This window comes from Saccoglossus kowalevskii, chromosome 14, assembly GCF_978046115.1.
Source record: "Saccoglossus kowalevskii chromosome 14, keSacKowa6.1, whole genome shotgun sequence".
In the NCBI taxonomy this organism is placed as follows: Eukaryota; Metazoa; Hemichordata; class Enteropneusta; family Harrimaniidae; genus Saccoglossus; species Saccoglossus kowalevskii.
Genome location: NC_140654.1, coordinates 19,782,735 through 19,797,331, shown reverse-complemented (window position 1 = coordinate 19,797,331; position 14,597 = coordinate 19,782,735). Strand labels below are relative to the sequence as shown.

The window sequence follows — 14,597 nt, the reverse complement described above, 5'->3', positions numbered from 1 at the left end:
TTGAAAGTACGACTGTAAGTGATAAATAACATAATGGATAGATACAAATAACAAATATTGTTATCCCATAAAAAATTCTTCACATTGAAATGAATATCAGTTGTTGTTGTTGCTTATTAAAGCGGTCGACCTGCGCACGCGCAGGAATTGAGTCCCAAGCGACGATAACAACACATGCTAAAAACGCAAAGGCTCACGGTCAGACGCTTGTTTGTAAACAATGACACGCTATGGCCATCTGACGCATGCGCAGGTGACGAGTCCCCCGCTTTAAAGAAATTGAAAATGAGCAACACTTCTTGCTGTCATGTCAGTTATACATTAAGGAAAGAGAAAGTTGGTTAAAAAAACACAACATTTCTCAACTTGAAGACAACAAAAAACAGTTATTAATTAATAATATAAACAATAAAAATGAAAACATTATAAATGATGTGGCGAAACACATTTATTACTGTTGAGGAATTTACTTAATATATGAGAAATTCAATTAAAAATTAACTGCGTAAACCAGCTAATTAAGAAAATACAAACTAACCAGCTTTTCTATGTTTAGAAATGTGAGCGTCTTATTTGTGATTTTTTCCTGTATTGTTAGTGTAGGTTATTTTTGTATTTATATCTTCAGAATTTATTACTTTATTACGATAGCATTACATGTTTTATTCTATTCTTGTTAAAGGGCGGTAGTTGTCGAGCTGCGCATGTGCGACATTTGTGTTGATGGAAATCACAAGTATGAGGTTTGACCTAGGCGCATCCTTCGATACCTTCCAATCACCTAAAAAATACCTAATTAGAGCTTAGTAACGTCTCAGTTTGTACTCGTTGATCTGCGCAACAGTCAAAGTCGCAATCTTTGTTTATATGAGACCCATATATCTCGCGCATGCGTGGCGCGACGACTACCGCCTTTTAATACTACGTGCAACTAATGCGCAATGGCGAGTAAATAACTACTGCGTTTTACCGAGTGGGTTTAACAGGTGAATGGAAAAGCGTCTAAGGTATTGTTATTGGAGACATGTCAAAGGTGAGAGAGTTTGAGTGCATTTCCATTTGTGTCTTTCCTACTAACACGAATGGGAGCATTTTACTGAGTGCTACTGACGTCATCAGGTATTTTTACATTTTATACTCCTTTTAAATGTGACGTCATCATGCATATAATCGTACGGAGCAAAATCAGTGCAGTATACGACTAAACATTAATTGAAACGGTGATTTTAATACACCCTGAAAGGTTAAGGGCAGTGTCACAAAGAAATAGAATACAATCGTTTACTAGCGATCACACGCAACTAAAGTTTCAAGTGCATGGCGTGAAAGGTGCGGAATGTGGGATTTGGTAAGTATACATTGAGTGTGGTCAAGAACAGGACGTGAATCTCGGATGGGTTTAGGTACATGATATGAGAGTATGGTCGCGGACAGTACGTGAGTGGTGCAACAGGTTGCTTCTGAAATGCGGCAGTTGTACAATCTCTGCCGTTGCTGCAATGACACTTTTAAATCTGCCTGACCTTATAATCGTGACATGGGAGCTGACTTACCAATTACCAAGGAACATGATGAGATGCACAAATTTGTCTGTATTTTTTTTGTTATCCGTGTTTGCCCAAACTGCTTTATTTATTTACTTATTGTTTTTTTGTTTTTTTTTCATTTTGGTTGACGTTATTTCAAATTTACAACTAATTACGATAGTATTCATTTCACTACACAGTATTGCCAGTCTGACTGTACGTGTTATATCCACTTCGTCATTCCACGGGGTATATGCATTACTGATGAAAATGGAAACAACCACAACTACATTTGTAAAATATAGATCTCAAATTGAAAATATGGTCACTCATTTTTGTCAGTAGAATTAAAGTAAGATTAATGAGTCACCGGAGACTATGTCATTAAAACTATTTCTGAACATACAAAGATGGAGTGATACCATTTTTTTTGGAGGGGGGGGGGGGTGCGACATCCAGGCGTGAACAAAAAAAACCTGTGACACTCAGAACCAAAAAAAATAATATTTATTTTCTGGGCCTATATCATACACAGTCAATTAATTGTCTTACACATGTTTTGCCCACAGCTTTCAATTCTCCGTAAGAGTGATTCGTCATTGGAACAACCTTGTGAGAGGGTGCGGCTAGAAAATAGAAACACTTTACTTATAAATGGAACACCATTCATGGCCTTTGAATGCAACCCATAAATGCAACGAGAAACGAGAGGCGAGAAACGAAACAGCACAAAAACTGCATCCCTGTTCGTAATTACCGAGCATCATACCTTTGGTGTAGCACGTAAATGGAACAGCCTCCCTTGGGGGTGTCACTCGTAAATAAAACAGCATATATTGCGCTGTACGTCAAAAGTATAACAGACTTCTTTGGATGTAACTTGTAAATGGAACACGTACGTTTAACACCGTTGCACGTCGTATCTGAGTTGCAAGTGTGTCACAATTGTAGATTTCAATAATGCAACCATCTAAAAGAACACTCCAGTGGCTCGGAATATTAATTATATCAGGTAATATTAATCAATTATTTCCTTATGTTTAGAAGTAACACACTTTCCTCGTGGCTAAGCTGTGTTTTACCTAGCTATGGGGTCATAGCTCTACTTGTGTCTTTAGTCTTTGTGGTGGTATTTTAGTCACATGTGATATATTTGGTGTCATTACTTTTTATATTTTTAAAAATAAGGATTGTTATCGACACAGAAGAGCTATGGCTCCTCCCATAGACTTGCGTCACACAATCGTGCGACGCCAAGTCGATAAAAGCACACCATTTTATATGGCACGCAACAGAAACTGTCACCGACCAATAGTATGCATGTTTATTAAACACTCGCCAGCGCGAAAACTGTAAAACAAATACCTGTTTGAAGTTGTTTTTCCCGGGATTTAGCTTGCTAAACTGTACGTAATTCTAGTAACAGCCATGAGGTCGAACGAGAACAAAATTATTTGGCTAAATGACGTCACTGTATTAGAAATTTCCTCGTAAAGTGGAACAGCTAAAACGCCGCCAGGAAATGATCGTCTGCTACTATTAGTATTTTGTCAGATTTTGTTATGGACTTCGTGGTATGTACTGTTGTTGTCTATTTTCCCTGCGTCCTACATGCATGGAAAGACATTTATTTGTACATTTCTCTAAAAAAAACAACAACTGTGGACAGTATACGCATGCATCTAAAGTAGACGACGACGAGTAGTATCCAACAAGTTATCGGGAATACATGTGTACCTTCTCCAGTGACGTCATATTGTTCTCGTTCGACCTGAAGAAAATGGCTGCAGCCGGAGTTACGTGTGGTCCAGGGGACTAAATTCCAGGAAAAGAACATCAAACTAATGGTTTTTGTCACGGTTTTTGTCTTGTTGAGAGTTTAATAAACATATTATCGAATAGCATTAGCTTCAATGGTGTGATGCGAGAAAATATTCTGCTTTTATCGACTTTTATTTGCAATGACATTTGTCGTCGCACGTTTGTGGTGCGCAAGTCTATGGGAGAGACCATGACACTTCTGTGTCGATAAAATACTAATATCTGGAAATAACAAATGTAATGACACAGAATATATTAGAAAATACAATGACGAAGACTAAAGACCGACAAAAGAAGCGCTATGGACTATAGCTGTCGAGCTACGTTTTACCTTACATATAAATGTTTTGTTTTCGCTTACGGTCATTGAAAATGGAATTAAAAAGAACACATTAATTCGCACAGTTGCAACTATATAATAATATGTTACGTAAAATCACAATAATAACGAAATTGCAAAATTTACGGCGATACACATGGTGGGTAACTATCCCGTTACTTTTAGCGAAACCGTGCACAAAAGAAAAACACATTTTGAGTTATAAAGTGTGTTCGGATATGTCAATCAATCAATTAATTAATTAATGTTTTGCCCACAGTTGTAAATTCTTTCCAAGTGTGTGACTCGTGAATGGAACATCAATGTAAGAGTGTGCTGATGGAAAATAGAAAAAAACTTTACTTATGTAACATCATTCATGGCCTTGGAGTGCAACCCATAAATGTAACAGCGGCGAGAAACGAAACAGCACAAAATCTACATTACTGTTAGTAATTACCGAACATCATACCCTTGGTGTAGTACGTAAATGGAACAGCCTCCCTTAATACATAAAACAGCATATATTGTGGCGTACGTCGAAAGAAGAACAGACTTCTTTGGATGTAACTTGTAAATGGAACACGTACATTTAACACCGTTGTACGTCGTATCTGAGTTGTAAGTGTGTGACAACTGCATATTTCAATAATGCAACCAGCTAAAAGAACGCTCCGGTGGCTCGGAATATTAATTATATTAGGTAATATTGATCGATTATTTCCTTATGTTTGCAAGTAACACACTTTCCTCGTCACTAAGCTGCGTTTTATCTAGCTGTGGGCCATAGCTCTTCTTGTGTCAGTCTTTCGTCTTTGTGTATCCCTGCGTACAGTGTGTACGGGGACGCGTTCGGTTGATAGACGCCCCCCACCACAGCCCTGCGTACCTCCATAGTCCGGGACTTTGAAAAATATAACTTTTTTAATGAAATAGCATGCCCAGTTACTAAAAACGATGATCGATTAACACATATACCCTGCACTCCCAATTCGGAGTCCAATTGTGGATGAAATCGGCTACTTTGCCCCAAAAAACAAACGATTGAAAAATCTCCAGTGTCGGAGATTAAAAATGGCGGGGGTTTGGTGGATGATTCCTCGGTACCTACGCGTTAACAATTGTTTCGTCTTTACTAGTGGTTTTTTAGGACATTTCAGTTTGAGATAATTTTATAATGATTGTTACGGATAACTATATCGTCATTTCAACCGATTTCGGCTGGGAAACTACTTATTTTTAATTACGCACCAGCTCCGGTGCGCGACCGGACTTTGTCTATGGAGGTACGTAGTGCTGTGGTGGGGGACATCTATCAACCGAACGCGTCCCCGTACACACATCACCGTATGCAGGGCTAGTCTTTGTGGTGGTATTTTAGTCATGTGTGATATATTTGGTGTCATTACTGTTGCTATTTTCAGACATTAGAATTTTTATCGACATTGAAAATGGAATTAATGGAATAGTTGCAACTATATAAAAATATCACACTACTAACGAAATTGCAAAATACACATGATGCGTAACGTTACTTTTAGCGAAAACCTTGAACAAAATAAAAACACATATTCAGCTATAAAGTGTGCTCGAGCATGTCAATAATTAATTAATTAATTAATTAACTCCAAGGCAAATAGTATAATAGTATAAGACGACCTCAGACTAATTACAAAGGAATTATTCCGCAGATATACATTTATTTTAAATAACAATCAAATGTATTTATATCAGTTCAATCTTTAATTTTAACGTCCATATGTTTTAATCTTTAAAGGTACCGGCATTTATTTCTGAATGTGTCAAGCTATGAATTTATAATTGGCTAGCTCATGTAATATGCTCTAAAACTTATATCGCCGACTAACCACACCGACGGCCACGGACCGCCTATACTGGATGATGTCATACCTATCACGCCCGTCGTATTTAGCTAACCTGACACATATGTCTTGCCAAAAAATATCTAGGTGACCCGAAACACACATCGCATCAGACACACGCGTTTTTAGTGTGTGTTGTTATCGTCGCTTGGGACTCAATTCCCGCGCGTGCGCAGGTAATTACCCTCCCGCTTTAAGTAAACTAGACACAATTATCTCACAAGACATCATATCTAAGCCACCATACAAACCCATCTCATCAGATATATCTATCTAGCCTGACACGCTCATCCTAACAGATATATCTCCATATGGCATATCTAGCTAATATAACACACCGATCTGACCAGAAATATCTAGCTAACCTGACACACCTATCTCAGTAGAAATCTAGGTTACTTTATATCCATATCTCACCAGACACAATGTAGCTAACATAACACCCGTGACGCCCAAAGATGACACAAATTAAACTTACACAAATGTTTCAGTTGACAAAAATCTATAGTCAATGCACACCAAAAGTCACATAACTACATATAGATCATGACATCATAGACAACAATCTTCGCAAATTGTCAATCTTCACATTGTTTTGTTTTTTTTGGGGGGGGGGGGGATTATTATAGACATTGACCCGGCAATCTTCGGAGAGCCGAAACAATACGAACTAAGTCTAGGTTTGGGGACGCGTGTTATTTTTTCGCTCGTTGGGATTTTGAATGTAAAATTAGCAGTGCTTATTCTTCCAGGGTTATCAGTCACACACATGTAAAGGCGTTGGTAGGCATTTCTCAGGCACTTTGAAGACATAGGCTCCACCTAAATTCCCGTCGAATCTATGCGATATGTAAGGAATTACACACGTAGCTAAACCCTTTACATGTTGTAGCATACTTGATTTGTATATTTTTTCTCTCATAGCAATACTAAATGACGTAACGACGTCTGATAGCGAGGCTGATTTGTTGCACCACCTAATTTGTTGTACTTATAATAAGCTGACAAGACCAGTGGAGAACAGATCAGATATTGTAAATGTCTCCATCGACATGATTGTAAATAAAATTACCGACATTGTAAGTTAAATTTGTATTTTACAATCCTATATATGCAAATGCTTTAACAAAACATTATGTATATACAAATCTCGAAGATCAATTTATAGTATGAGCTACATCGCCGAGTAGAATATTGAAATTTTACCATCTAGTGACTTCCTAATTCTGATGTACGTAGGGTGAAGCAGGTTGTACATTACCTCAGTAATATTTTATTGCATTGCATTGCACTGTCCACTATCAACTATCAAGATATCACGTACCGAAACGTGAATCTTATTACTACACTATACACTATCCAGATACCACGTTCTAATACGTAATTCATATCACTACACCATCCACTATCCAGATATCACGTCACGATACGTGATTCATATCACTACATCATCCACTATCCAGATATCACGTCACGATACGCGATTCATATCACTACATCATCCACTATCCAGATATCACGTCACGATACGCGATTCATATCACTACATCATCCACTATCCAGATATCACGTCACGATACGTGATTCATATCACTACATCATCCACTATCCAGATATCACGTCACGATACGTGATTCATATCACTACATCATCCACTATCCAGATATCACGTCTTGCTACGTGATTCATATCGTTACACCATCAACTATCCAGATATCACGTCTTGATACGTGATTCATATGACTACACCATCCAGATATCACGTCTTGCTACGTGATTCATATCACTACACTTTCCACTATCCAGACATCACGTCTTGATACGTGATTCATATCATTACACCATCTACTATCCAGACATCATGCCCTGATCAAAACCAGAATTAAATTTATCTTTAATTTCAGGACGAAAAAAACAAGCGGATGGTGTCGAATGTTAAATTCAAACAGGTACATATTTTATTATTATTGTTAACATTATTATTATTTTTTTCTCGTAAGAATATTTAGAATAAACAAAAATGGCACTGATAATTTGTGTTCAACTTCAATGTACCGTTAGAAGTGTGAGTTGGATCATGAACTCGTTTTTATGTCGTACTCGAGCTCTAATTCAGTGTTTTCAAGCTTATTTGCAATATAATAAAATACAATATTATTAATGAGCTGGATAATAATAGCCAAACTGACGACTTACCGAAATGTTCGCCATGTAGCTAATGCAATAACCTTGGAATATCCAACTTAGGAGCGTTATGGGTAGGGAAATTATCAATAAAATATTATGCTGAACAAAATGGTTCGTACCCTTGTTACCCCACATATCAGCCACAAGTAAAGTAAGTACGCACGAGGACATTATATTTTAGTAAATTAGTAAAGAAGTAAGAAGTTAGTAAGTATTAGTAAGAAGTTAGAAAGTTGTAAATTCTAGAGTAAAGTAGTGGGAAATTTGTATTACTTGCAAAGTATCTCATTTGGTATCTACGACCTTTATGTGTAAAAATGTAAGAATTCAGACAAAAATTTGTTTTAACATCGAAATCATGAACTATCAAGGTAGTCGATGCTGAGTTTATAGAGTTACCCAGGAAAGTGTTATTATTAGCAAAGGCGGAAATTGATTGAGTGGGCTTGAGAAAATACGCAGTTTCTTCGGTGGCGTTTTTTTATAAATGTTTCTGTTTTATTTGTTTCAGAGCTGGGTTGATAACCGCCTGAGTTGGAATGCATCTAATTATGGCGACATAGAATGGTTATTAGTTCCAGCCGAGAAAGTTTGGTTTCCAGAATTGTATTTAGAAAACTCGTAAGTTTATTTATTTATCACTGACAACAATAGTTCACAACAAGACCCATATATACTACTCAAAACACCCGAGTTTTTGCAGCAAAAACGTTTGGACCATGTAACCCCAATATTGCAACAATGGCAGTTTTTAATCTGCCACACATATCTAAATTCTTTTTTTTAACCCTGCCGTACTTTTCCACCACTTTGCAATCTATACTTAACTTCAATTATTCATACAAATTATACAACAAGCATGAAATGCGGTATGCGGTGGTTGCAGCACCCAGGAGCCACACGCGTTTATTACGTTTATTTATCCCCCTTATATATGCAAATATACATGAAATTGATGCCAAAGCCCCATCGTGAATACATTGACCGCCCAGGAAAAACCAGATATAAAAACCCATCAAGGGAGAAAAACATCTGGAAACCTGTACCCGACGCAATGTCAGATGTACCTAGGGGTGGACGTCGGGAGTCGTCCGTATTAAGAATACTATACATTTATAAAAATGAAATAAAAAATACATCGTGAGTTGTTTGCAACCGAGACTGAATACAATAGAATACTCTTCTTACTATATACTCATGAGCACCTGGCTACTTAGCCACTAACCAATCGGAGCAGGTGCAATGGCACCTGAATAATTTACATACGAATAGATAGCAATTATCTGCTAATCTACGAAACGCAGATAATTTCTCAATCTATACTTAACTTCAATTATTCATACAAATTATACAACAAGCATGAAATGCGGTATGCGGTGGTTGCAGCACCCAGGAGAGCCAAACATTTAGTTATGGTTTCACAAAGTAGAATCCAGGGGCGAAGCTGTATTTGCGTCTTCTAACGAAATCTGAAGACACATAGCAATGTGCAACGTCTTAGGTGGACAGGCGACGTCCTCTGACAAATTTGACTTGCACCATTGTTTCCATCTGAGCCAACTGCCGGTGTACTTGCTCAAAGTATTACCGGATCTGGACGCCAACATCATCACACCGGGCAGAGTGTCGCAGAAGTCATCCAGTCCTGGTTTGCTAAGTTCGGCCTTCCAATCCTGTATCTGAAAGACATCTAAAACTACACAATTTATACAACAAAATTGATGCGACGACGCAATAATAAACCGACATTTAACCGCGAATTGGAAATAACGAATTGTCTACTCACATCGAACACTGCTGTCACACAAGAACTGCGTCAGCAAATGGCTGCACTGCCATAGCGCCAGCAACGTGCCGAAAGGCAAATATATACAGACATGCCGAAAGGCGAATATATACAGACATGCCGAAAGGCGAATATATACGGACATGCCGAAAGGCGAATATATACGGACATGCCGAAAGGCGAATATATACGGACATGCCGAAAGGCAAATATATACGGACATGCCGAAAGGCGAATATATACGGACATGCCGAAAGGCGAATATATACGGACATGCCGAAAGGCGAATATATACGGACATGCCGAAAGGCGAATATATACAGACATGCCGAAAGGCAAATATATACGGACATGCCGAAAGGCGAATATATACAGACACGCCGAAAGGCGAATATATACAGACATGCCGAAAGGCGAATATATACAGACATACCAAAAGGCGAATATATACAGACATACCAAAAGGCGAATATATACAGACATGCCGAAAGGCAATATGCCGAGAGGCTACATACCCTGCAAAAAGGTAAACAAGCATACAAAATGATGCGACATAAATTATTTACGTTAAATACATATTTACAACATTACTTAGTCATGACAGATCGGACTGCGACCCCACCCAAATTTGCTTTTATCGGCAAGCTTGATAAGCATCATACGACGAGAAACCAGAACTATACTTTATACAACAAAATTGACACGACGCAATAATATACCGACATTTAACCGCGAATTGGAAATAACGAATTGTCTACTCACATCGAACACTGCTGTCACACAAGAACTGCGTCAGCAAATGGCCGCACTGCCATAGCGCCAGCAACGTGCCGAAAGGCAAATATATACCGACACACGCCGACAGGCGAATATCTACCGACACACGCCGACAGGCGAATATCTATACCGACAGGCGCCGAAAATCTATACCGACAGGCGCCGAAAATCTATACCGACAGGCGCCGAAAGGCGAATATCTATACCGACACACGCCGAAAGGCGAATATCTATACAGACATGCAGAAAAGCTACATATCCTATAGGAAAGTAAACTAGCATACAAAATGATGCGACATAAATTTATTCATATTAAATACCCATTTACAAGAATCCTTAGTCATGACAGATCGGACTGCGACATTAATCATACAATAGTAAACGTACACCAAGCGACATTACTATATGCAATTACATAATTTGGCAATTCCAATTTAACCAGTCCCTGTGGACTGAAGTTTGCTCGCTTCCCGCGCATCATGTGGGTCTGGATCGAATGAGAGTCTTAAAGCCAACATATTGAAATTCGGACAACCAACAAGACTGGATGTCTTGCGAGTTTTAACCAAATTGAATGTTTGACCCCTTCCTCTCACTAGCAAACCGGGGATACGGGGAAGGACGGGAGCAAACTTAACAAAGTCAGCAAAACGCCCAGGCTGCGGACGCAACACCGGCCAGAAAGCGGCAGATGGCCATTCTGGCAATATTAAAGTTGCCTTTCCTCTGCAACTCTAAAGATGACGAATAGCGGGAATTACAAGACTGACGGGAGGACATACCCAATTATTTTCAGTGGAACAATTCTGACAGAATGCGTCAACGGCCTCTGTACCGGGGTTCCAAGCTGCTGAATTGAAACGTGGCAGCTGAGCGTTGTGACAAGACGCAAATCTGTCAATGCTATGCTATGTTGTCCCAACATGTCGAAAATCTTGGGATTTAGTGACCAATCGTCTGTATCAACAATTCTACTCAGCATATCCGCTTTTTCATTCTCGGATCTCGGTAGCTAAGTCGCCTGGAGTTGAATATCATTCTGACAACAGATTTGAAAAATTTCAATGGCTAACTTCTGAAGAGATGGCTTTGCACTACCGACGGAAATTATTCTACAAGCATTCTGGTTATCCGAAAACCACCTAACTTTTCTATGCCTCAAAGTCAACAAAAACGAAGTTAATACATAAAGTACAGCTTTTAACTCGCGAAATGTGGAGCTCTGTACGTGTTCAGTTTCAGCCCACAACCCGTTAGAATAAAAATTCTGAATTATAACTATAGTGACCACCATAACCAGTGTCGCTTGCATCTGAAAATACAACCGCAGTTGCCGAGAATTTGGGTTTGATACGAAAATCGTTTAGAGCGTCCACAGTACTCAACCAAAACAAAAGTTCCTGAAGCACAGGTCTAATTATATTAACGATCTGCGACCACGACGATCGATTCTCAATAGTAAAATGCACTTGCCTCGTAAATAGACGAGTAATCGGAGCAACAGCGATGGACAAAGATATCAAAAAACCGGCAATGCGAGCCCCAACCATTCACCGATTTGAGCGGGGTCCCAGCGACTTTTCTGCTCGTTAACTTTAAGACCATATTTATACAAATCAGTTAGTTGAACAATACTAGCTGCTCTAGCAGATGTCAGACAATCGTGACCAGTAATACCGTCGTCTAAATACACTATTGACGCGTGTGACATACTACGCCATCTCTTAACCACAATAACAGGCAGTGCTCAAGCCGAACGGCAACACATTGAATGCAAAATACCTGATCTCGCCGTCAAAATTCCAACAAAAACTCCAAAACTTGCGATGTTCATGCCAAATATCAACATGGTGATAGCCGGATTCAAGATCCCAAACAAAAAAATAAAAGTTGTCGGAGAACTGTCGAGAAAACTGGCGTGAAACACAGCCATTGGCAAGTAATGTATTGATTGCTTGACGAACGAATTGGGGGGGGGGGCCCTCCTGCTGGACAATTTTTTTTTTTTCCCCACAATCTGCGGGGGATAATTTGAGAAAGGTAAATGGTAACCAAATGCAATTAATGAACGTACACAAACTGGGCAGGACAAAGAATTTTGCCAGAAAGACAATGAGCTCTTTAGCCGCCCGACCACAGACCGTGACAATATTTGCTCAAAATTGCATGCATTTAACTCTATGTTATAAACGCTAGGCGAAGCCGGAACATTGGGATGAGAAAAAACAATATTGCCCAAGCCAAGTGTCGCCGAATTAGGATGGGTGGCCTCCCTGGATTCGGACGGTAGACTTTTTGTCGGCAAGCCGCAAGCATCTGTTCTGCAAGTGTCCGAAATCTCCGCAACTGAAACAGGGACCAATCCGGAATTCAAAAGTTTGTGATCCGTGACGTGCATCTCTGAACAAATTGCTACTAGTATTCAAATTCTGTTGACTGGGTTGGGTTCGGCGATAGCGCTTCTTTTGTTTGATTTTTGTCCCTGCACGTTTTTCGGAACGCTGAATACGCTTTTCGTCATCAGTGTCAGAGGCCAACTCATCAGAAATGTATTCATTCACTGTGCCCTACCCAAATTCGCCTTTATCGGCCAGCTTGATAAGCTTCATACGATGAGAAACCAGAGCCATACCTTTCTCGAAAGCGTCTTTGGCTTTCTCCACAGCATTCTTAGTAGTGGCATCCATGGCAGTATGCAGGCACTCCATTACCTTCTGTTAGTGCTCGAACTGCTGCCGATTACCAGGTTTTTTGAAATCATGCTTGTCGGCCCTGGAACGTTTTGCCGCCGTCTCTAGAGCTTCGCTATTTTCTTCCGACAAGACGCGCTTAAATTTCGCCAAACGGTCTTCTACAACGGTGGTAATATTGCTAGTAACATCGTCGAGCAAGTCCTTGATGTTTGGTGGTGTTATCGGTTCACTGAGGCCTTCCATCGGTGTGGACATCGTGAGTTGTTTGCAACCGAGACTGAATACAATAGAATACTCTTCTTACTATATACTCATGAGCACCTGGCTACTTAGCCACTAACCAATCGGAGCAGGTGCAATGGCACCTGAATAATTTACATACGAATAGATAGCAATTATCTGCTAATCTACGAAACGCAGATAATTTCTCAGTACTTTACCACAACTTTGCCATACTTTGCCACTACTTTGCCGTACATTGCCACTACTTTGAAGTACTTTGCCACTACTTTGAAGTACTTTGCCACTACTTTGAAGTACTTTGCCACTACATTGCAATACTTTGCCACTACTTTGCCACCACTTTGCCACCACTTTGCCGTACTTTGACACTACTTTGAAGTACTTTGCCACTACATTGCAGTACTTTGCCGTACTTTGCCACTACTTTGCAGTACTTTGCCACTACTTTGCCATACTTTGCCACTACTTTGCCACTACTTTGCCACTACTTTGCAGTACTTTGCCACTACTTTGCAGTACTTTGCCGTGCTTTGCCACTACTTTGCTACTACTTTGCAGTACTTTGCCACTACTTTGCAGTACTTTGCCGTGCTTTGCCACTACTTTGCAGTACTTTGCCACTCTATACAGTACTTTGCCGTACTTTGTCACTACTTTGCAAGTAATTTGCAGTACTTTACCACAACTTTGCCATACTTTGCCACTACTTTGAAGTACATTGCCACTACTTTGAAGTACTTTGCCACTACTTTGAAGTACTTTACCACTACTTTGAAGTACTTTGCCACTACATTGCAGTACTTTGCCGTACTTTGCCACTACTTTGCCGTACTTTGCCACTACTTTGCCTCTACTTTGCCGTACTTTGCCACTACTTTGCCGTACTTTGCCACTACTTTGCCACCACTTTGCCACCACTTTGCCGTACTTTGACACTACTTTGAAGTACTTTGCCACTACATTGCAGTACTTTGCCGTACTTTGCCACTACTTTGCAGTACTTTGCCACTACTTTGCCGTACTTTGCCACCACTTTGCCGTACTTTGCCACCACTTTGCCGTACTTTGCCACGACTTTGCCGTACTTTGCCACTACTTTATAGTACTTTGCCACTACTTTGCAGTTCTTTGCCACTACTTTGCCGTACTTTGCCACTACTTTGCCGTACTTTTCCACTACTTTGCAGCACTTTACAACTACTTTGCAGTACTTTGCCGTAGTTTGCCACTACTTTGCAGTACTTTGCCACTATTTTGCCATACTTTGCCACCACTTTGCCGTACTTTGCCACTACTTTGCCGTACTTTTCCACTACTTTGCAGTACTTTGCCACTACTTTGCAGTACTTTGCCACTACATTG

The 14,597-nt window shown here is 39.7% G+C and overlaps 1 protein-coding gene and 1 long non-coding RNA gene across 2 annotated transcripts in view; one reads left to right on the top strand and one right to left on the bottom strand.

Annotated features, from left to right (window-relative positions):
• The first annotated feature begins 1,336 nt into the window (after positions 1 to 1,336).
• The window catches only part of LOC146734536 (neuronal acetylcholine receptor subunit beta-3-like), a 47,052-nt gene continuing 33,791 nt past the window's right edge, over positions 1,337 to 14,597 (top strand). Inside the window, exons 1-5 of the mRNA XM_085507499.1 lie at positions 1,337 to 1,348; positions 2,096 to 2,138; positions 6,474 to 6,628; positions 7,454 to 7,498; positions 8,248 to 8,357. Of these exons, the coding sequence (XP_085363625.1) occupies positions 1,337 to 1,348; positions 2,096 to 2,138; positions 6,474 to 6,628; positions 7,454 to 7,498; positions 8,248 to 8,357 (365 nt within the window). The remainder of the gene's footprint in view (positions 1,349 to 2,095; positions 2,139 to 6,473; positions 6,629 to 7,453; positions 7,499 to 8,247; positions 8,358 to 14,597) is intronic.
• LOC146734537 (uncharacterized) lies at positions 8,602 to 10,344 on the bottom strand. The gene is made up of 2 exons (XR_014931529.1): positions 9,523 to 10,344; positions 8,602 to 9,432 (listed from the first exon to the last, which is right to left on the bottom strand). It is a non-coding gene; the product is annotated as an uncharacterized LOC146734537 (long non-coding RNA).